Source organism: Thunnus albacares, chromosome 1, assembly GCF_914725855.1.
Source record: "Thunnus albacares chromosome 1, fThuAlb1.1, whole genome shotgun sequence".
NCBI classification, from domain to species: domain Eukaryota; kingdom Metazoa; phylum Chordata; class Actinopteri; order Scombriformes; family Scombridae; genus Thunnus; species Thunnus albacares.
The window spans coordinates 9,716,695-9,738,330 of record NC_058106.1 but is presented as its reverse complement, the minus strand read 5'-3'; the positions used below and the strand labels follow the sequence as shown (position 1 = coordinate 9,738,330).

At 41.0% G+C, this 21,636-nt stretch overlaps 1 protein-coding gene across 3 annotated transcripts in view; it reads right to left on the bottom strand.

The window, feature by feature from the left end:
• Window positions 1-21,636, bottom strand: part of LOC122995832 (insulin-like growth factor 1 receptor) — a 56,594-nt gene that overhangs the window by 6,982 nt on the left and 27,976 nt on the right. For all 3 annotated transcript variants that reach the window (XM_044371244.1, XM_044371318.1, XM_044371407.1), the window contains 18 exons: window positions 13,419-13,722; window positions 12,873-13,009; window positions 12,126-12,270; window positions 10,989-11,197; window positions 10,606-10,732; window positions 9,504-9,739; window positions 7,417-7,584; window positions 7,121-7,328; window positions 5,117-5,421; window positions 4,703-4,836; window positions 4,226-4,388; window positions 3,970-4,069; window positions 3,098-3,168; window positions 2,710-2,939; window positions 2,475-2,582; window positions 2,189-2,351; window positions 1,374-1,503; window positions 1,092-1,226 (listed from right to left, as the gene is read on the bottom strand). In XM_044371244.1, coding sequence (XP_044227179.1) covers window positions 1,092-1,226; window positions 1,374-1,503; window positions 2,189-2,351; window positions 2,475-2,582; window positions 2,710-2,939; window positions 3,098-3,168; window positions 3,970-4,069; window positions 4,226-4,388; window positions 4,703-4,836; window positions 5,117-5,421; window positions 7,121-7,328; window positions 7,417-7,584; window positions 9,504-9,739; window positions 10,606-10,732; window positions 10,989-11,197; window positions 12,126-12,270; window positions 12,873-13,009; window positions 13,419-13,722 — 3,073 coding nt within the window. The remainder of the gene's footprint in view (window positions 1-1,091; window positions 1,227-1,373; window positions 1,504-2,188; window positions 2,352-2,474; window positions 2,583-2,709; window positions 2,940-3,097; window positions 3,169-3,969; window positions 4,070-4,225; window positions 4,389-4,702; window positions 4,837-5,116; window positions 5,422-7,120; window positions 7,329-7,416; window positions 7,585-9,503; window positions 9,740-10,605; window positions 10,733-10,988; window positions 11,198-12,125; window positions 12,271-12,872; window positions 13,010-13,418; window positions 13,723-21,636) is intronic.

Here is a 21,636-nt window from a genome sequence, read left to right as displayed (position 1 = left end):
TTCACATCACAGCAAATGTAGTGAAACTGCAGCATCAGTGTGCTAAGAAGCAGATGTGTTTGGCTCTCGGTGTCTATTTATGCAGTGATAAAGCTTTCAGTATGTGATCTGAACCAAATGCTGTTTTAGTCTGTTTTCTGTGACACAACATTTAATCTGTAATTTAAAGTTTTCCTTTCCGTGCATTGATAAGTTAAATAACTCGTGGCTGTAATGTGGGATTGCTGTCAGAAAGTTACTCTTTATTGTTGGAGTACAGTGACAGCAAGCGAGATTAGAGAGATAGCAAAACATTTTGAGAAATACACTTATTCACTTTCTTGTCCAATGTTGAGAGAGAAGATTGATACCGCTTTCCATAGTTGAGAGCGGTACTGATCTTCTCATCTAACCCCCAAAGCCAATGAGCATATTTCCCAAAATGATGAACAATTCCTTTAAAGCTGAATAATATCGCTAAGAACGGATACTCTGCATGTTATTAGTGTTACTAACATACTGCAATCAATATGAAATAAATGTTATTTATTGGTGTTAGAGAGCTCTCTCATCAGTAGAAATGTATTTTTGGAAGTAAGACATCATCATTGTTCTCACAGGAAAAAACTGTGTGGCTTCACATTTGTTCTCCTCATGACTTCACCACCTCAAGGTTTTGTGGTGGGTGGCCAAATTTGTCTGCCACGCTCACAAGTCATTTGATGTGGATTTAAACTTGGGCTGTTTCATATTAAGAACAAACGCATCACAGAGAACACAAGAGCACACAGAGACAAACAGACGGGCTGCGAATGGAACGGAAATCCTAGTGACCACAGGCTGAAGAGCAGCAGTACTGCTTCACTTGTTTGTTTGTGTGAATGCACGGTAGCCATCACGTACAATTTAACCAGCGAAGTAGAGGAAAACAAGATAGAGAAACAAACAGGAAGTAAAGGGTGTGATGTTGATGGTGTTGATGGCTGTGTTGCAATTCAGTTTATTTTGCACACATTAATGGTCTTACACATGAGAGCATACAATGTGAGTCTGCAGAGCGTGGGTGGGTGGGTGGGTGGGTGTGTGTGTGTGTGTGTGTTTTGGTTACTTACAGCATGTCGGGACAGTTCTGTGGCTTCTCCAGCAATCCTCCCTCCATCACGAACCGGAGAACCTGCTCATTGGACAGACCCTGGTAGGGCTGTTCTGCCAGAGTGGCAATCTCCCATAACACAACCCCAAACGACCTACAGAGAGGAAGAAAGAGAGGGCGGTTAAATTAGTGTGTCTTCTATTATCGCTATCATACTCAGAAGATATTTTTTGGAAGCAGTACACACAGAGAGAATGAAGCTGCCATATGTGTTTATTTGTCTTGGTGTGCGTCTGCTTACCAGACATCAGAGTTTGTGGTGAAGACTCCGTCCTTCAGAGACTCAGGTGACATCCAGCGAACAGGGAGCAAACCTTTGCCACCTTTGCGGTAGTAGTCCGTCTCATAGATGTCTCTGGTCATGCCGAAGTCTACCAACACACACACACACACACACACACACACACACACACACACGGACAGACACAAACTGTTGAAGATATGGTTTAGCAAATTTATCCAAGATGCTATCGAGAAAATAATCTCGAATAATCTCTTGTCATCTCTTATATTGTAAATATTTCTTTGCACCTTGTCAAATGTAACAACTTCCTTGTTCTTATGACAGTAATAAACTGGCTGCCAATGTCAGATTCCACCCAAGAAAAACTTCAAGGTAGTGCCAACATTTTCTAGCCAAATTCTGGGTATAAATTTCTTCAAGCCTTTTGTTTTACTTGTTGTCTACCTCCATATTCCACAGGAGGGCGCTCTTTACTGAGATTATCAACCTAAACATTTTACTACAGCAGTCAATACTATACAAGTCACACTATACTGCTATTATAATCCTTAAAGATAAGGTGTACACATCCTGTTGTGACCATAATTGCCTAGACGGTGCTCTATATTTTTTTTTAAACATTCAAAATGGGTTGGATTTCATTTCCTGAGTAGTGTTTGATAATATCAGTAGCTGACACAAGATGTTTACTGGCAACACATGTGAAAGAGGTCAGCTGTGGATCAGACATGGCAACAGTGCTTAATGAGCATGCTACTGACTCCCTCCCACTAATGCTGAGAGCGACCTTTGACCTCCTTACAGTCCTTTACCTCCTATCTTAACGGTAAAGTCCTCGGCCACCATGCAGTTCCTGGCTGCCAGGTCTCTGTGGACAAACTTGTTTGCGTTGAGGTACGCCATGCCGTCAGCAATCTGCCCGGCCATCTGAAGCATTTTCTTCAGAGGAGGGAGAGACAGGCTTGACCACTGCTGCTGGAGACGCAGAGAGACGGACAGGAGAGAGTAAGTTCACAGAAGAAGAGTCCTGCTCAACATGAATTAGCAGGTTAAGCAGATTGGTGACCTGCTGGTGTTATATTGTAAGTCCGACAGTACCTCTTTAGGTCGGAGGGAGCGCAAGTAACTCTTCAGGTCTCCTCGCGTCATCAGCTCCATGATGACCAGGGTGGGCTGGCCCTGGGAGACCACTCCCAAGAGACGAACCTGCACCAATCACACAACACGATGACATAAACGTTGACTACCACCCCTGTTTTTGTTTTACAAGCATGAACACAAAGCGGAGTGTGCCCGCCACTGTTCTGTATGATGTGAATGTGTGTGTATGTACCACGTGGTGACAGTTGAACTCCTTCATGACGGAGGCTTCGTTGAGAAACTCTATCCGCTCCCTCATGCTGGCTGACTCGTTCACAGTCTTAATGGCGACGCGTGTCTCTGGTTCGTCTTTGACCACGCCCTTTGCCAAGCCTTCGTACACCATGCCGAACGACCCCTGGCCGAGCTCGCGACTCAAGCATATCTTCTCCCGTGCGACCTCCCACTCATCTGGTACATACACTGCACAGAGAAAAATGATAAGTTAATACAGACCTTTTCAGGCGTTTTAAGTTATTCTAACAACAACAATACTACTCATACTAAAAGACACGTCTAGTTTACTGCATTATCTATAAACTTTGCTCTACATTTCACACATATATTCACACTCTACTCACTTTCAGCTGCACTAAAGTACTCTGGGTTGACCGAGGCATACAGGACTCCGTTTCCAAGCCGATCACTGTTTCTGGCCAACACAAAAAACAAAAGTGTTTACAGAGACACTCACACGTGCATACTTTCACACTCACACACCACATGCATGCATAATTTTGGGATCTGCATGATGTATAATCACACATATCATAGTTTTACCTTCCACAGAATACTGGTAAACTGCAATCACAAAAGCATTTCAGTTCTACAGTCCAATAGCGCTGGAGCAATTCAAAATATTGATCCAAGCTGAAAATATGAGCTAATTTTATTCTCTAAAGAACACTTCCAGCATTGCAGGAGAGGTTTATTTCCTGCATAAATTCGCTTCTTTGTGTTTAAATCATATTAAGACATTTTTTTGACACAAACATACAAGGTACTCCCACTTTATTATATTACAAGGTACTCCCACTAAAGAGGAGGCTGCCAGCTTGTTTTGCCACACTGTTTTATGGACTAAAACGGGTAGAAGTATTATGCTTTCGTTTGTATGTTGGTTTGAGTGGGTTGTGAGTGAATATGAATCCTAATGTGACCACACAGGCCATTAGCAACAAATCTAAACATTTATTCTGGACAGGAAAAAAGAAAACGGCATGTTTAGTTAGCCACTAGATGTCTTTTACATGTTCTCCTAATAGGGTTTCCTTTTTTCACTGAGAGTCTTGTGCTCACGGTAGGTAGGTTTATTTTATGTTTCTGTTAAATGATACTCTGCTTTTTGTATTTTGTTTTTCCCCCCTGTGTATTTTATGCACTGGATACTGTATTACTGCATTTAAATGTAATGGAGTAATTGCTGTGCTCTACCCGCAGAAGTGAAACACACCTTTTCCTGTTGACGGCGACCAGTATTGAGACCAGGAGGCAGATGAAGAGGATGATGGCAATGGGAACAAAGATCATAGCGTAGAGGACGTTTTCATATCCTGTTGGGTCAAACAATTTCATTACGGATTGTTTCAATTAACTGCATTTCTGTGTTATATGAATAAAAACAGCAAAAACACCTAAACACAGTTTTACAGTGTACAGATACAAAGAAGTGAGTGCAACTTGATGATGCAGGAGGGTGTGTGTCTTACGTTCAGCCACATAGAGATCCAGAGCGTGTGCCCAGGATCCGTTGCCAGCCAGGGACGTGGCTCTCACTCTGACTGAGTAGTTTCCTGGACTGAGGTTGGACAGCCGAACACCACGCTGAGTCTGATACATCTGACCAGAGACACAATCGTGCTTCTCAGTAGTCTGACACACACACACACACACACACACACACACACACACACACACACACACACACACACACACACACACACACACACACACACACACACACACACAGAGAGAGAGAGAGAGAGAGAAAGAGCTTATTACAGACTTATAAAATTAGATTATAAAGAAGGTCAGTTGTAATAAATAAAAACTTGCAAAGAACTGTGAATAAACATGACTTTTGAATGTTTTTTTTATTTCTGAATGTACCATATCTTCAGGCTTCCCATGTGTTCTGGAGAGAACAGGAAGTGGCAAGTACAGTAGAAATGCAGATGTTTCCTTACCTCAGCAGCCAGTTTAAACTTGATGTCATACATGAGGATGAGTCCATTGGGGTGAGGTGGCTCTGGCCAGCGCAGAAACACCCAGTCCTTGTGGCCCTCCCAGGTCACCGGGCCGGGGATGTCATCAGCTTTTTCTGGAGAACCGCAAGGAGAACAGGTTACCAAGGTGACCGCAGAGGTCACAGGTTGGATTCCTGTGACTGTCTTGCGTATCCAGCATATTTTTCCACTGGCGTTAGCTGCTAGCAAAACCCAACATTCACCTACTTAAAGCTTCTTTTAGCGTTTCATCAGTCTACAACAATAGTGCAAGACTGACTACTTACTGTTACTCTCCTTGTAGAGCACTATAGCGCTAGTTAAAAAAAGTTAATTATCATGTACTACATTTGTAAACAAAGTTTCTCCTCTAACCTGCAGGCTTGGTTCTGGAGAAGACGAACTCCGCGGCGCTGCAGCGTTGGACCTGTCGATTGCAGGCGTGAACGTCAATGCGGTAAACGGTGAACGGCTGCAGGCCGAAGATCTGCAGCTCACGCTCCGTCACGGATTGCTCAATGAACTCAAACTCGCGATCTGCTGGCTCCGGGTCTGCGGTGCTGCTGTTACCAGCGGCTTGGAGAGGAGGGACAGTGCTGCTGTTGGTGTGCGGTCGGTTGCGGCGGGGGTGAGTGGAGTTGGCGATGCCGAACAGATCTCTGCGGCGACGATCTGAAGGCCTGGACGAGAGAGCAAAGTCATGAGAATGATAGTGTAGATACAAGAGGGGTAGGAGGGAGAGATGGATGAAGGAGAGAAGAAAAGGGACAAGTTGAGATGAGTTTGTAAAACCCAACAGCACAATCAAAGTACTTAAAAGTTTAGAGCAGTTATTTTTTCTCCCCCAAAAAATCTAAAAGGAAATGTAGCTTTGGTTCATAAGTGCATACAGTGGTTTAAAACTCTCACAGCGACTGCCAAATTGAAAATAAAAAATGTAATATTCAGCATTACATATGACTGTAACAAGCTGCAGGAACTGTTGAAGCAGAACTCAGAATGCTGATGTAAACCACAAGGACATCTTCTGCTGAAACCTGTGTCTGTGTGCTTTGTTGTTTGTTCTTCAGCTGTTTTGGTTCTCTGTTGATCCCAGAACTATTGGAAACCTTTCCTTGCTCAACCTTTCAGCCTATGAGTGGTTTGATTGTTTTCGTTGCCATTTGGCTTCAATTTCAGCCTCTGGGATGAAACTTGGTGGGCATATTCTAAATAGAATTACTGAACTGAGCTCAGAGGATTTTGTAGCGTTTGAACTGAAGTTATGCTATATGCCAATATGTGATATATCACACCAACTGCTACTAAATGTGATCACAGAACTTCAAGATTTTACCAAGTTTTTCTTAAGCGTGTGTATTTAATTTGATGACATTTGGTTGAATGGATTCGAGATTCGAGATTCAAGATTCGAGATTCGAGTTTTTGACCTCAGTTAAGGCGCCAGGTGATGAGTACCGGGTTTTGCTTCATCTGGAACCAAATGTATACGAGTTCATCCTTTCAAGGGCTATAACTAACTTTAATTTGTTAATTATTGCACTTTTATGAGGGCAACTCAACTATTGTCTGACAGCTCACATCACTGTGCAAAAGTTGCTGGTGTCCTCCATCTCAGCAAATACGAAGAGAGAAGAAAAAAAAAACCCAAAAAAACAACCCACAACTAAAAACCAATAGTTGTTCAGCACTACATGCTTCAACCACTAACTATCACACAAGTTCAGATACAGTCCAATTTACAATGTGGCATGGGTTTTTATGCTGTCAGGGTCTGAAGTAAGCTGAGAAGAAAGTGCTGGAAATGTAAATAAGTGCATCCGTCCATTTCCTCTGCTTCTGCAAAACATACTGAGAACTAATTAACATCAACTGGACCTGGCTTTGCACATATATGTGTGTGTGTGTGTGCGTGTCTAGAGGCAGAGGAAGAGAGAGATAATGTGATGCAGATGTCTGATTTAGGGAGTCGGGCCTGCTGCCTTGCACTTCACACAGAAGCCGAAACATAAATTAGAAAGGAGCCGAAAAGAGCTGTCCTTGTTTCATGTGTACTAAAATTGAAACGGGAATGACAAAGAAGACCAAAAAAGATCATATTGTCCTCCCTCTTTGGTCCACCTTCATGGGTCATTGGGTTTGTTTAGATAACTACAAAGCAAAACTATACAATGGCCAAACACTGTACAAAGTTACTGATCTGCACTGAAAGTTAACTGGAAAATTACTAAGATATTTAAGAAAAAAATGCGCATTAACGCAAAGAAAAATGCATTTTTTTTTGGTTTAGACAGAAGTGGGTTAAATATGATGTTTAGGTCTGCCATGACATAGCCACACCGGTGCCACACAATTAAATAATGATGACGAGGTGCTCACCTTGGTGTGAAAATGGAGTTATGTAAGAAGTTTTCAAAGACTTTTCGGTAGGATGCATCAGCAGCCTCAGCCTCCAGGTCTTCCACTGACTTGGGGCAAGGGCAACAGGGGCCTTTATCTGCCCCGTCGGGATCTGGCTTTGTGGGCTTGGTGTCCTCTTCCTGGTCTCCCACCCCTATGGCAGCAATCCTTATGGGGATCTTCAGCTCTGGAGGACGAGAAGGACGCATTGCATTGACATGTGTACTTTGTTTGTACTCCAGGGAACAACTAGCAGTAATGGTGTGTGTGGATACCTTTAGAGCAGTAGTTGTGCTGGTATAGCTCTCGATCTTCAGCTTGTTGCTGCCATCTGACCAGGTAGTATGTTTGGTTCCCATTGGGTGAGACAGGAGGTGACCAACGCACCACCAACTGGGTAGAAGAGTTAGAGTAGGCTCGTACATCCTGCGGCATGGAGGGAGCTGGGAGAGAGACAAACATTTTTTGCTATTTTATTATTGTCATCTCCCTGTGGCTGCTTCTTAAACCAGATTTCTGAGAACTTTTCTCTCTTTCAGGCTGAGATTTACAGTCTGCCAGTGCAGGCTGAGATTTACAGTCTGCCAGTGCAGATGTGATTTTCTGACATCACAGCACTGCTATGTCTTTACTGTGCAGCTGGATTTATTTAAAAGCACTCTTCCATTGCATCTAATCTAGAGCTGCAAAGCAGCTCTCACACTGTTATCTCCACTCTTTATTTATTTATTATTATTTTGTATTTTATCTACTTCTGTACGATTTGTCGTACAAACTTTGTTTAAACATCAAAACGTACATCTTATGGAGATGTATGCTATTACATTTTTTATTGTAACATGTTTCAGTGATTTTATATAATTTTTAAAAGTATTTAAATTTGTAATGGAATGTCTATGGGAGGAATGTTTTAAAGTTCATATCTCAAAAACTAAAATTGCTAAAGTATTCATACTTAATGGACAGATGTCCCATGTGGAAATGCTTAACATATTACAACATGGTACCTATAGCACCACCATATGGTCAGTTATTTCGTGTTTTACATTTTGGCTAATAACTCATGAACCGTGAGGCACAGGAAAACAATTTTTGAAGAAACCTGTGCTCCTGGGATGAAGGTGATTGAACTGATGAAGGCTATGTCCATTTGCACCTGAAAAAAATTTCCACCATTTTGTACTTTCTTGTAAACATATTTTTTGCTACTGTTGGCGCATATTTCAGCTAATTTTTTACCAAACTTGATACATACTTGGGGTGCAATGGATAACAAAACTCACGGTTAGGATCATATCATAGATTTGAATCACGGATTGGATCATTTTTCGGATCAGCAAAAGAAAAAAAAAAGGGGGGGGGGGGGACAAAACTTTGTTTTCCATATATTCTGTAAAACACTTACAGCATGGAACTTTAGCCCATGGTCTTAAACGAAAACAACATTCAAGATGTCCAATGTTTAAATAAAATCTTAAAATATATAAAATATTCAAAGCTCAATTGTTAAATTAAATTACAATATGAAGCATGATACACATCATCAAAACTTGATGATAACTTACAAACATGAACACACGTCTTGTCCTGCAGCTTAGTCTGTGAATGAGCCACCAAACAAACATTAACCGGAGAAAAGTGCACCGCTAATGTCAGTTAGCAGCTAGATAGCTAATTAGCTGCTCAGCTGCAGCACATTAAACAGCGTGTAAAACTACCTGCAGATGTCACTATGGACCCGTTAGATGCTGGTTTGGTCGTTGCTCTTCTAAATCCCTGTTAGCGATGCGCTGTCTGTCTATGACTTGTACTTACAGCAGTTTGTTTACTTTATTTTAAGTGAGACATTAAATTCAGCAAAGTTATACAGACGGGAATGCTGAACAAGTCTGTAGCATTTGATGTAATTTCACCTGTGGGTGGTGCTACAACATTTTTAAAAATTGCTGCAGTAGCAGCAGCTAACAGCTGGCAGTTCTCACATGCATTTTCTTCAGAAAAGGCAAATATTCTAGTTATCTCCATCTCTTTGAGTTGCAGCTGTGTGTATTTAAAGCCGACTTCCCCTCCATCTCCTTACACTATTTTTTGATTAAATCCAGAAATGCTACCACAATCCCACACCTACAGTATTCAGAGGATCGAGCAACAATGTGAACAGATCCTTTACCTGTGAGTAAATGTGTTCTGGTGTCATACTATTGGTTCAGTTAAAGAACAATCTCACTATTTGAGCATTTCTCTGTCATTTGAAATCATTCTAGGATCACAGTAATATTTGTTTTATTTACTATCAGAATGACCTAGAGTTCTACCTCTCGTCAGCTGTCACCTCGTTTACCTGTGAATTTATCATATTTACCTGAAGGGCTGGTGCGGATGTAGACCACCTTGCTCTTGGCGCCTGGCATATGTTTGTCTTCCACCATGAGTGTGATAGCTTTAACAAAGACAGCATACTGTGTCCATGGCTTCAGGTTTGACAGCAGAACACCAGGGTCTGAGTCCTTGTCCTGCCTCAACTCCACATCCACCATGTTCCAGCTGTTGGAGCCACACCCATCCTGCCCCTCAAACTCTGTGATGTTCTGGTATGGCCTGGGAACAGGAAGGATAGTGTCGGAGGCTGATGAATAATCTCAAACTTTTTGTTAATTACATATACATATATATCTGCTATACACACACATAATATATATATAAATATATATATGTATTGATTGATATACACCTGTTTATTCTTGTGTTTGCAATATTACTGATGAAAGAAAGCCTAAACTGTATTAGAAAACACTACTTAGAGATTTGAGATTTTTTTTTTTGTTTTATATATTTAAAGTCCTGTCAATGAATCTGATTGCGAGCTTCCACTGAATCACTGATTGTGCCTTTAAGCAAGTCAATCGTAAACTGGAAGATTTAAAGGACCAGTGTGTAAGATTTAGTGGCATCTAGCAGTGAGGTTGCAGATTGCAACCAATTGAATGCACCTCCCCTCACCCTCCTCTTCCAAGCATGGAGGAGAACCTGCGGTGGCAGCAAAACCACGAAAAACATGAAAGGCCCACTCTAGAGCCAGTGTTTGGTTTGTCTGTTCTGGGCTACTGTAGAAACATGGCAGTGCAACATGGCAGCCTCCATGGAAGAGGACCTGCTCCCTATGTAGATATAAAGGGCTAATTCTAAGGTAACAAAAACACAACAATTCTTATTTTCAGGTGATTATGCACTAATGAAAACATACTTATGAATATTATATTCCAGAGAACACAAGGGACTGGAACACACTGATTAATTTTAACTGTGCAAACAGACTAACACTTCGACATCTGCTAGATGTCACTAAATTCTACACACTGCACCTTTCAGTTTTAAACCCAGCAGTTTTATCACTGCTATGATCAGTCGTACTCTGCCCAGGGCAGGAGACAGCTAATGACTGGGGCTGTTGTGAGGAAACCTACGCCTCCTTGTAGTAGACGATAAAGCTGATGAGGTCTCGGTAGTCGGGAGGGCGGTAGCGCTGCCAGGTCAGTTTGATCCTCGTACTGCTGGTGCTGTTGGACTTAAACTTTAGGATAGTGCTTTCACCTGTGGGAGACAAGGGTGAGGGAGTTAGTTAAAAGAGAGCATAGTTAAAACCAAAGCACTTCAATCTGCCTCTTTTAAAATCTATAGCAATTAGTGTTGTTTACTTAGTGCAGTAATTACTGACACGTGTAACAGAACAAAAGCCCTCTAACAGACCTGGAGGAGGTGTTTGCATAGTAATCTACTCCTGTGCATGTACTGGACACAGCAATTATCATTTTTGTGGTTTTCGGACTGAAGCCCATTTGATCCTTACAGCTGGCTCTGTCGCCGTTGTTTCGGAAATCGCTCTCATCGAAGCGGCCCTGGATGCCCGTCTTCTCCCACATCTTGCGGATCTCGGAGGTGCAGAGCTTTGGGTTGGCTCTGAAGAACAGCTTTCCTGCCTTGATGGTGAGGTTGTGCTGCTTCCAGTCCCAAAGGTACTGGAGCTGCTGGTTGTCAAATGCCGAGAAGGCATACATGCTAGAGGGCAGAAGGAAGAGAGGAATGATAGTTAAACAATGTGCTCCCTCATTCATTGTATAATGTTTCTGTGTTGGTTTATTGTGTGTGTGGTGATTTATGCCACGCTGAGGGCCAACTTGCCCATCATAGACAATGCCTTATTTTTCAGTGCATGATGGAAAACAGCACAATGAGGTGTCACACAAAGAGAGTATATATGAGTATAAAGACCTATGTAGCTGCTAGTCCGTTTCTATAAGGGGAAGCTATGCTAATGAACAAAGAGTAGCAGAGTAGTATACTCTTCCATTTTCAGCTGGTGGTTTAATGACCCAGTTAGATGCTAGAGGGAAATCAGACTAAGCAAGGAGTGATTGTTTTAGTTTAGTATTCAAGTTCAGTGAGGAGAGAGGAGAAGAGAGGTTTTTATGAGTCATTTGGTAACACCCAGACATCCAGTAATGACTGTAATGTGGACCTTGGGACAGTAAGACTCCTGTGAACTCAAGGAGAACAGAAGAAGGGGGGAGTGAAGGCCTCGCTATGACCCTGAGAGAATCTTTCCTTGGGTTGTTGGGAGTTTTGCTGCATTCAAGGTCTTATAAAAAATGTCACATGTGCTTCAAGCAGTATAGTTACCTTTTCAGTGAAGAAAGAGTGACTCAATTGAGTTTTTTTAAACGTTAAGTGATGATTTTACAGTTACTGACCCAAAACAGGTCAATCTGACGTAAAATACTTTCCAGTCTGCAACCTCGCAGTCAAAACATCAGTTAATGAACTGAGTGCTTTCCTTTCTTTCTCTCTCCATCCTGTGAACAACTCGGTGATGACCTCGACCAGAACACAAACGTTTCACAACTACTGAATTGAGAGCTATGAATTGTTGTAAATGTTTGTACATAAATATATGTGTGTGCGTGCGTGTGTGTGTGTGTGGTCCTACTCGTCCAGAAGGTCTTCTCCATCGATGTATCTGAGGCTGCGGAGGAAGGCCAGGGAGCTCAGAGTGTGTGAGTGTCTGATCCGTACATAACCGGTCACTCTTTGGATCAAACCTGTAAAACTCTCCAACTCTGCCACCATGTTGTCTAAAAACACACACACACACAAAAACACACTACTTTTAATACTTGCTATATTTGTCCACATGTCTTTTTAACTTTTTTTATGTAAGTTCATATCTCTGTAACGGTTGGACTTGTAAAACTCAAAATCTTGCTTTTATAGTCCATGTTTAGCTCCCTCTTTTTGCGCCTTCTTCCTCATCAAACAATGTGCATTCATGATTTTTTTGTGCAAACATCAGGAAATGATAGAGTTCTCAGACTTTCCAGACCTTTAACAAGCTCTGGTCTAGTCTAATATTGACATCACTTCTGCATTTTGTAGAACAATTTCTGTTGTGTTTGGTAGCAGAACATTTCAGTAAAAAACATACTGTAACTGCACTGGTTGCCAGTGTTTATGAAATCCAAGTCCAGAGCTGCTGTAGAGAGAAATTTGAAATGTGGAACTAATGCCTTACAGAGCTATTGATGTCATCAGTCATGGTTTAACAGTATGTAACTGACAACACTTTTTAAATCTCAACACCAGCTGAGAAAGCGTAAGCTACACTGGCAGCAGCAGAATTAGCGTAGCTATGTTTAGTATTAACTGTAGTGTTGTTGCGGTACGTTGCAGTACTTACGGCCTCTGCGGATGTTGATATGCAGGTTGCCTTTGATAACAGTGCAGCCTTTGAGAGACTGAGCGGCATCCATGGAGTCGATGACCTTCTCATCACATACTTTATCGCACAGACCATCACAGGCTGTACAGAACATACTGCAGACAGACGGAGAGAGATAGACGAGGCACTAAATGTACAGTGTCATCTCATTGACGTACGTTCATTTTCTAAACTCACTGAGTTCTCACCTGACCTTTCATTTTTAATTTCCATCCTTTATGTCAACGTTCCATAGTACCCACAAAATGACGTCAAGATTTAACCAGCAACTTTTATTATTTTACCACTCAACTAGAGGTTTATAATAGGATTAAAGATGGTTCACTGCCTCAAAAGTAACTGACTTGTAATTTATTGGAGCTGTAGTATTACATTCAGTTTTTGCCCAGATGAAATCTTAGCAGGGAAACTACGAGCAGGGTGTGGATCTGGTACCAATGTCAGGCCAACAATAAGAGTACCTCCACCCACCCAGCGGCTCGATTTCAGCCAACCTCATCTCACCTGTTGGGTGCGGTGCGTGTGTACCCAGACGGGCATTCGGACATGCACTCTCCACCGTGGATAATGAAGCTGTCGAAGTCAGGGAGGTGGACTTTGGAGCAAAGCTCAGCACTGATGCAGCGCCAGCCCTCGAACTTGTAGGTGCCTGGTGGGCAGTCGGCCACGCAGCGGCCTTGGTGGTAGTAGTGCACACATGCGGCACAGGCTGTGTCACTACCTGGGACTGTGCAGCTGCCCAGACACTGAGGGTGGCAGCACTCGCCGTTCGCTGTGCATGCTCGCCGTGCACACTTCTCTGGACATTCTGGCGGGGAGACAGAGAGAGGAAGTATTATACCAATGCAGGTGAGCCAAAACATGCATTTTTTTCCCACAGGATGTTACATTTTTTCTACAACGTAACTGACATTTATGAGACTTTGGGACATTTTCTTGCCCCTAAACCTGATTTGTTTTATTTGGTAGAATATCTGCTGAGATATACATATATTTATATTTATATATTACAGCTGTGTTGTGCATACTTAGTGGACTGCATTAAAATGGGTGAAGCAATCTGACAGCTGAATAGCTTTGCATCACGGAAATGTATTCAACACCAGAACTTTTCTTTACAGTTCAACATTTTGGAATATATGGTTATTAGTTTTTTTTGCTGAGAGATAAATGAGAAGTAATAAATATGAAGCTAACACCCACAGTTGTTAGCTAGCTAGCTTAGCACAAAGACTGAAAACAGTTAGCCTGGCTCTGTCCAAATAGAACTAAATCAACCTATCAGCACCTCTAAGGCTCACCAATCAACATGTTATCTCTCTATCTCTCTTTTAAAATATTTTTGGAATATTTTATGCCTTTATTTGATAGCAACAGTAGAGACTTGACAGGAAACGGAAGGAGAAAGAGAGATGGGGAACAACATAAAGTGAAAGCTGGGATAGGCCATATCTTGTTTGTTTGATTTGTACAAAAACCAAAGTGTAAAAACTAGAGGTCTCAGGGCTGATACCGATTATTAGTAATCAAGGAGACAGATAACCGATACTAAGAACCAATATACATTTGCAGTCAAATTTTGGTGTCAAAATTTAGAAAGCACAATTTTCATGCACAATTATGCTTCATTTATTACAACAAAACAATTATTTCAATTATTTAAATGCGGTGATGAAAAGTTGAGTAAGTACATTACTCAAGTACTTTATGTACAATTTTAAGGTACTTGTACTTTGCTCAAGTATTTTCATTTTATTATTACTTTATACTTCCACTCCACTACATTTCAGAGGCAAATATGTTACTTTCTACTCCACTACATTTGTTTGACAGCTTTAGGTCCTTTTCAGATTAAAATTTTACATAAAATAACATAATGATGAGTTTATAAATTACAACACATAATTAAAGATCAAACCAGTGGTTCCCAAACTTTTTTTTCCAAAAAACAATGTGTATTTGTGTCTCTTTGTCATGTTTCAGGTGTCTTTGAGTTGTTTGCAGCTCCATCAAAGAGACATTTCCTCTCACATGGTCTAACAGTCTGATTTTCTTCAAAACAAGTACTTTTACTTCAATACTTTAAGTAAATTTAGCTGGTAATACTTCTGTACTTGTACTTAAATAGGATTTTAAATGCAGGCCTTTTACTTGTAATGAAGTATTTACATTGTGGTATTGATACTTTTACTAAAAAAGGATCTGAGTACTTATTCCACCACAGTTTAAATGTTATATATCAACAAGATGTGATAGCAGGGAACCTGTCATTGAAAACTAGGCTACTTTATTACTAATGATTACTATAGCTGAATATGTACAATAGCAATAGAAGTGACTATTCAACTCTGACAGCTGTACACCATCTGTGCAGTCCGTGTATGGATTAACAGGCCTTAGATGCAGTTCCATTACGTCTAAAGTCTCTAACAACAATCTTGCACCTCTCTAACAGTTACGAAACTGAGTCAGAGACAACTTCAAGACACACTTCAGTAACATTAGTAGTAGTCGTGGGTTGAGACTGAGAGTATGACTGACCCTGGTAAGTGACGTGCAAGAAATAACCTTATAGCCTATTCATTTTTTTGCTGTAGTCAGGTGTCTAAATTATGGCTCAAATCTGTTGACGTTCGCTGTCGCATTCAAGTTAGCTCTACCAGACTACTACTGCTCCAGTCTGCAGATGCTTCTCTTCAGTGTTGATAGGCTATTACTCATGACGTGTAACCAATCAGATAGTGCTGTGAACGGGACATCGCTTGAGACCACAGAGTAGTGACTACAGACAGAGACGCAGCTGCATCAGAGCCAAAGTAGCGCATATCTGCAATCAGATAAAAAACAAAACAAAAACAAATTCCGATAATCATTAAAATATCGTTTGAATATCAGATCCGATAACCGGCCAGGATGATAATCTGTCGACCCCTAGTAAAAATAACACATTGTGGTTTTACAGAGGGTTGTGTGCTGGACTATGCCTCGGCCAGGACCAGTCATTTACTGGAGTCATGTCATCACTGTGAGGTTACCAGGCAACAAGTGGAGACTCCAGGAAATGACTGCGCCTGGCCAAGGAATAGTCCAGCACACAACCCCCCGTAAAACCACAATGCGGTGTTTGTACACTTTGTTTTTTATACGGATTAAATCAACAGGATATAAGGTGTTAATTAGTGAACAAGAAAGCAAATAAGTGTGTTTCCCAAAACTATTCCTTTATAGGTTTCCTATGATGTTCTGTATTGTGTCATGTTCTGTGATATGTTATTCAATATCTGTGTGTCAGTATAGATCTGGCACAGAACGAACAAATAGTTCAGTTTTAAACATAATGTGGTACACCTGCAAAATAACAAATGTCAACAGCGAGCATTAGTATCCAGTTCTAATGTGATAATCTACAGAGAGGAATGTGGTGTTTTTAATAGCTGGCATACTTGGTGGGTTACAAAACAAAAAAAAAAAAACTTGGAACTGGATCAGCATTTTAAAAAATGTCTTGATCACCCAGAAGCTGATTTAGCACATCAGTTCCAGGTATCACCAGCAATGCCTGCTTTAATGTCCCTGTTCTTGTCAATCATATATATCAAGCAAGAAAAACATAACTTTGCCCCAAAGTAAAGGAGCATTTTCCTGATTTTGCAAACATCAGAGTGTGATAAACACAACCAGTCAGTCCTCAGTCTGATTTAGACTCATGACGCTATTGGCTACAGTCCCAAACAAATGATTTGCATTTACTGGCGAGTGACAAACAACACACATGCAGAAGCATGCACAATCATACACATTATCTCTCTGAGCCCAGATTAGTGTATGTAAAACACCAAAAAAAAAAGGCGGTGAGGAGAACGTGTATGCTGCTTCAAATCAACCAAATTCTTTTTGTCTTAAAAATGTAAATACAGCTTATAAAACCATGTCGAACAAACAGCCTGTCAGAGGTTTTGTCTAACACAGCTGTTTACTGGGTGGGCTGTAGTGCAGTCTGGGGTCATCCCAGATCCACAGTGACAAAAGCCTCTCCGCTCCGGGTTTTCCACTGAGCACTGCTGCAAATAACTCTTCCAGTTGCTGTGGTGCCCCTCTAAATGAGAGGATATTTTAACTGATGATAGGAAAAACTGATTGAGGAGCTCCAGGAGAAAAACACTGGACTGACCTACGTATAGAACATAGCCACACCTTGTGGTGGCCTTTGTCTCTACAGAAAGGGTTTTTAAATCTAGAATGATGCACTAACGCTGTTAATTTCACTAGCTGACACACAGCTTCAAGTTAAGCATCCAGCCTGAACCCAGCTTTACTACTAGCAGGAGCTCATTGGTTCAACATAACAGCACAAACAGAGAAAGCAGCTGATTGGTTCGTACTGACTCTACAAACTGCCTGCCACACTGTAAACCACTGCTTGAAATTATTTGTGTGTGTTAGTGAGTATGTGTTCTGTAAGGCATAAACAAAGAGACAGGACCATCTGAACCAGAAACAACTTGATGAACACAAAACTGTAATTATGATTATGTCATCCACCTAGGATAGCCAGAGGCTGTTTAAAAATAAAACAAACAAAGTCAAGTTATGGGAAATGATGTGCTGTTTATAGGACGCTGAGTGATAAAACACTGTGACGCCTTTCAACATGTTGCTTCCACCAACTCAGTCCACTGCTCTGTACACGGACTACTTTTACATGCACACTAATATTCCACTATTATTCTGAATATGACAATATTCCAAATTTGATACAGGTCATATGAGCAGCATATGGATGTTCCAAATTAGGCCTTATTCCAAACTTAGCATCTTCCGATTAAGACATGCCGATATTATTCGGGTTTTAGGAGCATTCGTTGGACATGTATACAGTACATTCAAAATATGCGTCTCAAATGTGGTTTTTACTGCGGTTTGCAACACATGGCCTCTTGCCTGTTTACGGTTGGAAGGGAAAACATTTTGGGAGACTTGGATATCAACAGGTTTTTGGATATGCACAAATATCGCAACGCCAACCTTTTCAAGAAGGTTGTTGAACGAATGAAACAGGGAGGCTGTGTTCCCACGGTCGAACAAGTCCGCCAATGGTGGAAAATTTTGAAAAAATCCTATTTTGATGCAAAGAAGCAGCAGCAGCACAAGCGGCTCCAGCCATTCCGCTTTTCCATATTTTTATGTGAAAAACGGAGTATGCACGGCTGCATGTTAATGGGAAAATTAGTGGAATATTTATTTTCATAAATGTAAACAACTTAGTAGGAATATTGTCTTTTTTGGAATAAGGGCAAAAAATTGAATATTTTGTGCATGTAAACGTAGTCACTCAAGACACCAGGCCAGAGATGCCAACTGCTGCTCCTCTTATTTATATTTCAATAATTTATCCACAATAACTCCAACATAAATAGTTCAGTCAGTATATTTGAGGCATGTACTTGTTTTAATACTGTTTTCAGAATGGTTAACTGATGCTGAAAGATCTGGACACTGACTCTAAGGCTGTTTGAAGTACAGCATCCAAAAACAGATGTCAAATTGGAGTAGGAAGTCACTCCCCAGGCCAAAAACACTTCAGAAAGGTTCCAACCATCTGCCTGGTGTTTTAACTCGCCAATTTTTAGTTCAAAACTTAAGGAAGTGTGTTTTTCAGGAAACATGGCTGCCATAAAATGCAATTGTGTGCTTCAACACAAGATGTCTTTTAGTATGCAACTTGGGGGTTAATGCTTAAACATATCAGGGTTTCTGCCAGTGTACTGCAGGCCCCGCGGCCTGCCAGGCCTAAGTTGACCCCCCACCGGTATTACAATTTAACTGGTGTTTCCGATTATCTGGTGAGATTTGCGTGCCTGAGACAGATGTGTCATAGGCGTGGCTTGTTAGGACCCATTGTTGACCAACCAGGAAATAAACATTTTGTTTACTTCACCTCTAACGGATCATGGATGTATTTCTCTACATTACGTTCTCTTCTCTGTCTTTTGAAACATTGCAATAGAAAGAGTTTACTGGAGTTTACTCATTGGTCTCAACAAAAATACATGGGGAAATACATTGGGAACCAATCCACTGGACCGCTGAACGTTATGTTGTATCACCACTAAAAAAGTATACCATGGAGACATCAAGGCAACAGGAGAGACATTAAACCACGAGTCCCAGTGCTAACTGTGACATTAACATTACTAGATGCTTTACAGTAATAAAACTTGAATGCTTTTAAAAACATTTGTGTGAACTAAGTCACCTTAGTCTAGATACTGGAAAGATCGAGAGTGAATTGTGGTTTTATATGATATAACCAAACAATATAATGCTAGAATCACATCATGTAAGTGCCCCAGTGGCTGAATGGTCGCTGCACATGCCACGAAACTGCAACTTCCATGGTAAAACTCCAGCCAGGGACCCTTGTTTCCTGTCTGTAGCTTTACAAGCAATATTGGCTGACTTCTACATCTTCATCATTGAAACCAATCAAATAGTTGACATAACAGCACAGGCAACCCACCAACTCTAGCATAAAAAAGTAAAGGAAAAGATAACAATGGTGCCAATCCTACTGATTCACATTAACAACACGACTAAACTCAAGCTCAAATATGCAGCGCAGCTTTGTGTTTTCTTACACAGTAGCTAGGGTGACCCAATAATGTGACATGTTATAAGGAAAGACAACAGTACTGATCAGTAGTGATTGTATTTAAAACCATGCAGTGCGGTTATCCAATTTCGGTTCCTGTTTGCAAAATGAAAGCTGACAGTTATGTCAAAATGGATGAATGACTGTGCTGAATGGTGTAGAATATTGTGGTAAGAGACATAAATGTCTGCAGCCTTTCATACAAGTCATGATCAATAGCAGATAAATCACAAGCTAATCTGTGCGTTTCACACTTGGCCAATGCTAACGTTACTTCCAGCAAGCTCCCTACTACGTTCAAGCCGAGTATGAGATACATGTAACATTACGTTTCACTTGTACACTCTGTTAAACGGTCCTCAAATCAACTTGACGTCAGATTAATCATGACATATAATACTAACAACAACAGCGATTAATTAAAGCATTTTATTGACGCAATTCCTTCCAGTGAAACTATAGGGCCCTACCTTAATGCTGCCATCAGTCTGTTGCTGGTCTGCACCGGGCCCCCATCAAAAAAAACACTTGCCACTGGGCCTAACAATTTTTCAGGGAGAAACCCTGCATATTATTTACAAACAATTACAAAAATGCTGCACCTTCCATGTGTTCATACAGTATCATTGTAGGACATTATGTTTATTCACTAGCTTCTTATTAACAGCATTTTCACACTTAAAACAAACAGCATGGATGCCAATTTGGACTAAACCCAAATTGACTGGACAAATGTTATACTGTAAATGCACAGTATTTTCTAACCCTCACACAACCAGTTCTGTAATCTTACAACCATGATGTGGACGCTCGCAAGTCACTGGGATGTGGGAATCTTTCCCATCTTTATCATCCATCTTATATGAAGGAATGCAGCTTTAAAACAGTGCACATTTACACATTTTGGGTTCATGAAAATGACTGAGCCAAATACCAATGTATTTATATGTTTTACAAGCTTCCAAGACAGAGTTACAGATGGAAAAGTGGCCATTTTAAAGGGGACCTATTATGCTCATTTCCAGCCCTATCTTTTTTTATTCTGGGACTCCACTAGAGTAGCTTTGCATGATTAACAGTTCAAAAAACTCCTTATCCGTATCTTATACTGGCCCTTTATGCAGCCCATCAGTTCAGCCTTTCTCTGAAGCAGGCCATTTTGGATTCCCCTCCCCTCTGCACCCCTCCCAAAAAGCCCACTTTGTTCTGATTGGCCAGCTTCAGGAAGCTTCCACCGGCTCTCTGAGAGTGTTACAGAGGCAGCATAAACAAACTATAGTGGTCAGATTTTGCTTCTTGTTCTTAACTCAAAATATAAAACTTCTCAAATACATCCGTACTTGTTGGAGCCAAAATTCGATCCGAAATATACGAGTGGACAGCACAAACATCCGAAGCAACAAAGATTACAGCAGGACGTCTCTGTTTGGTAAGGCTCATTACCTGCTTATTGTGTGACATCTTTATTCTCTCTGTGTTCAGCTCTCAGTACTTTTGTAGCTTCTAACTGAATCTCTGTGGTTTCAAGTTTAGTTTCTCTCTGTGTTCCTGTTTGTACTCTTAGATATCTGCCTTATTTCACTGTTTGCTTATCGCTTTCAGCATGTATTAGAGTTGTGTTAAGTTACTGCTGGTGAAAACCCAACATTTCCTGCTTTTGTTGCTTCAAATTAAAAGCTTTTAAATTACTTAATAAAAGGGAGACTTTTATTGTGAAGACATTACAGGAAATGTAATGTGTTTATCCACAGTTTTAGCACAGCTTTGTTAGCAGCGCTACTCTTCTGAAAAAAACAGTCGACACAACAAGATCTGGAGATATTTGGAGCTCTTTGTTCAGCAGATCTGTTAGAGATAATGCAGGGAAGAATAGTACAAGCAGAAACAGCCACAGAAAGGCAATGATGTTCACGGAGCGTTGCAGTGAACTCCAACAGGAGCAGCTTACACACACACTGCAGCAGATGACCATATAAAGAAACCTGTCACGAGCCGACGTCTGCTCGGACTGAAAGTAGAAAAAAACGTTGGAAACAGAGCATTCAGAGCAGTCTGAAGCCGTTGCTTTTT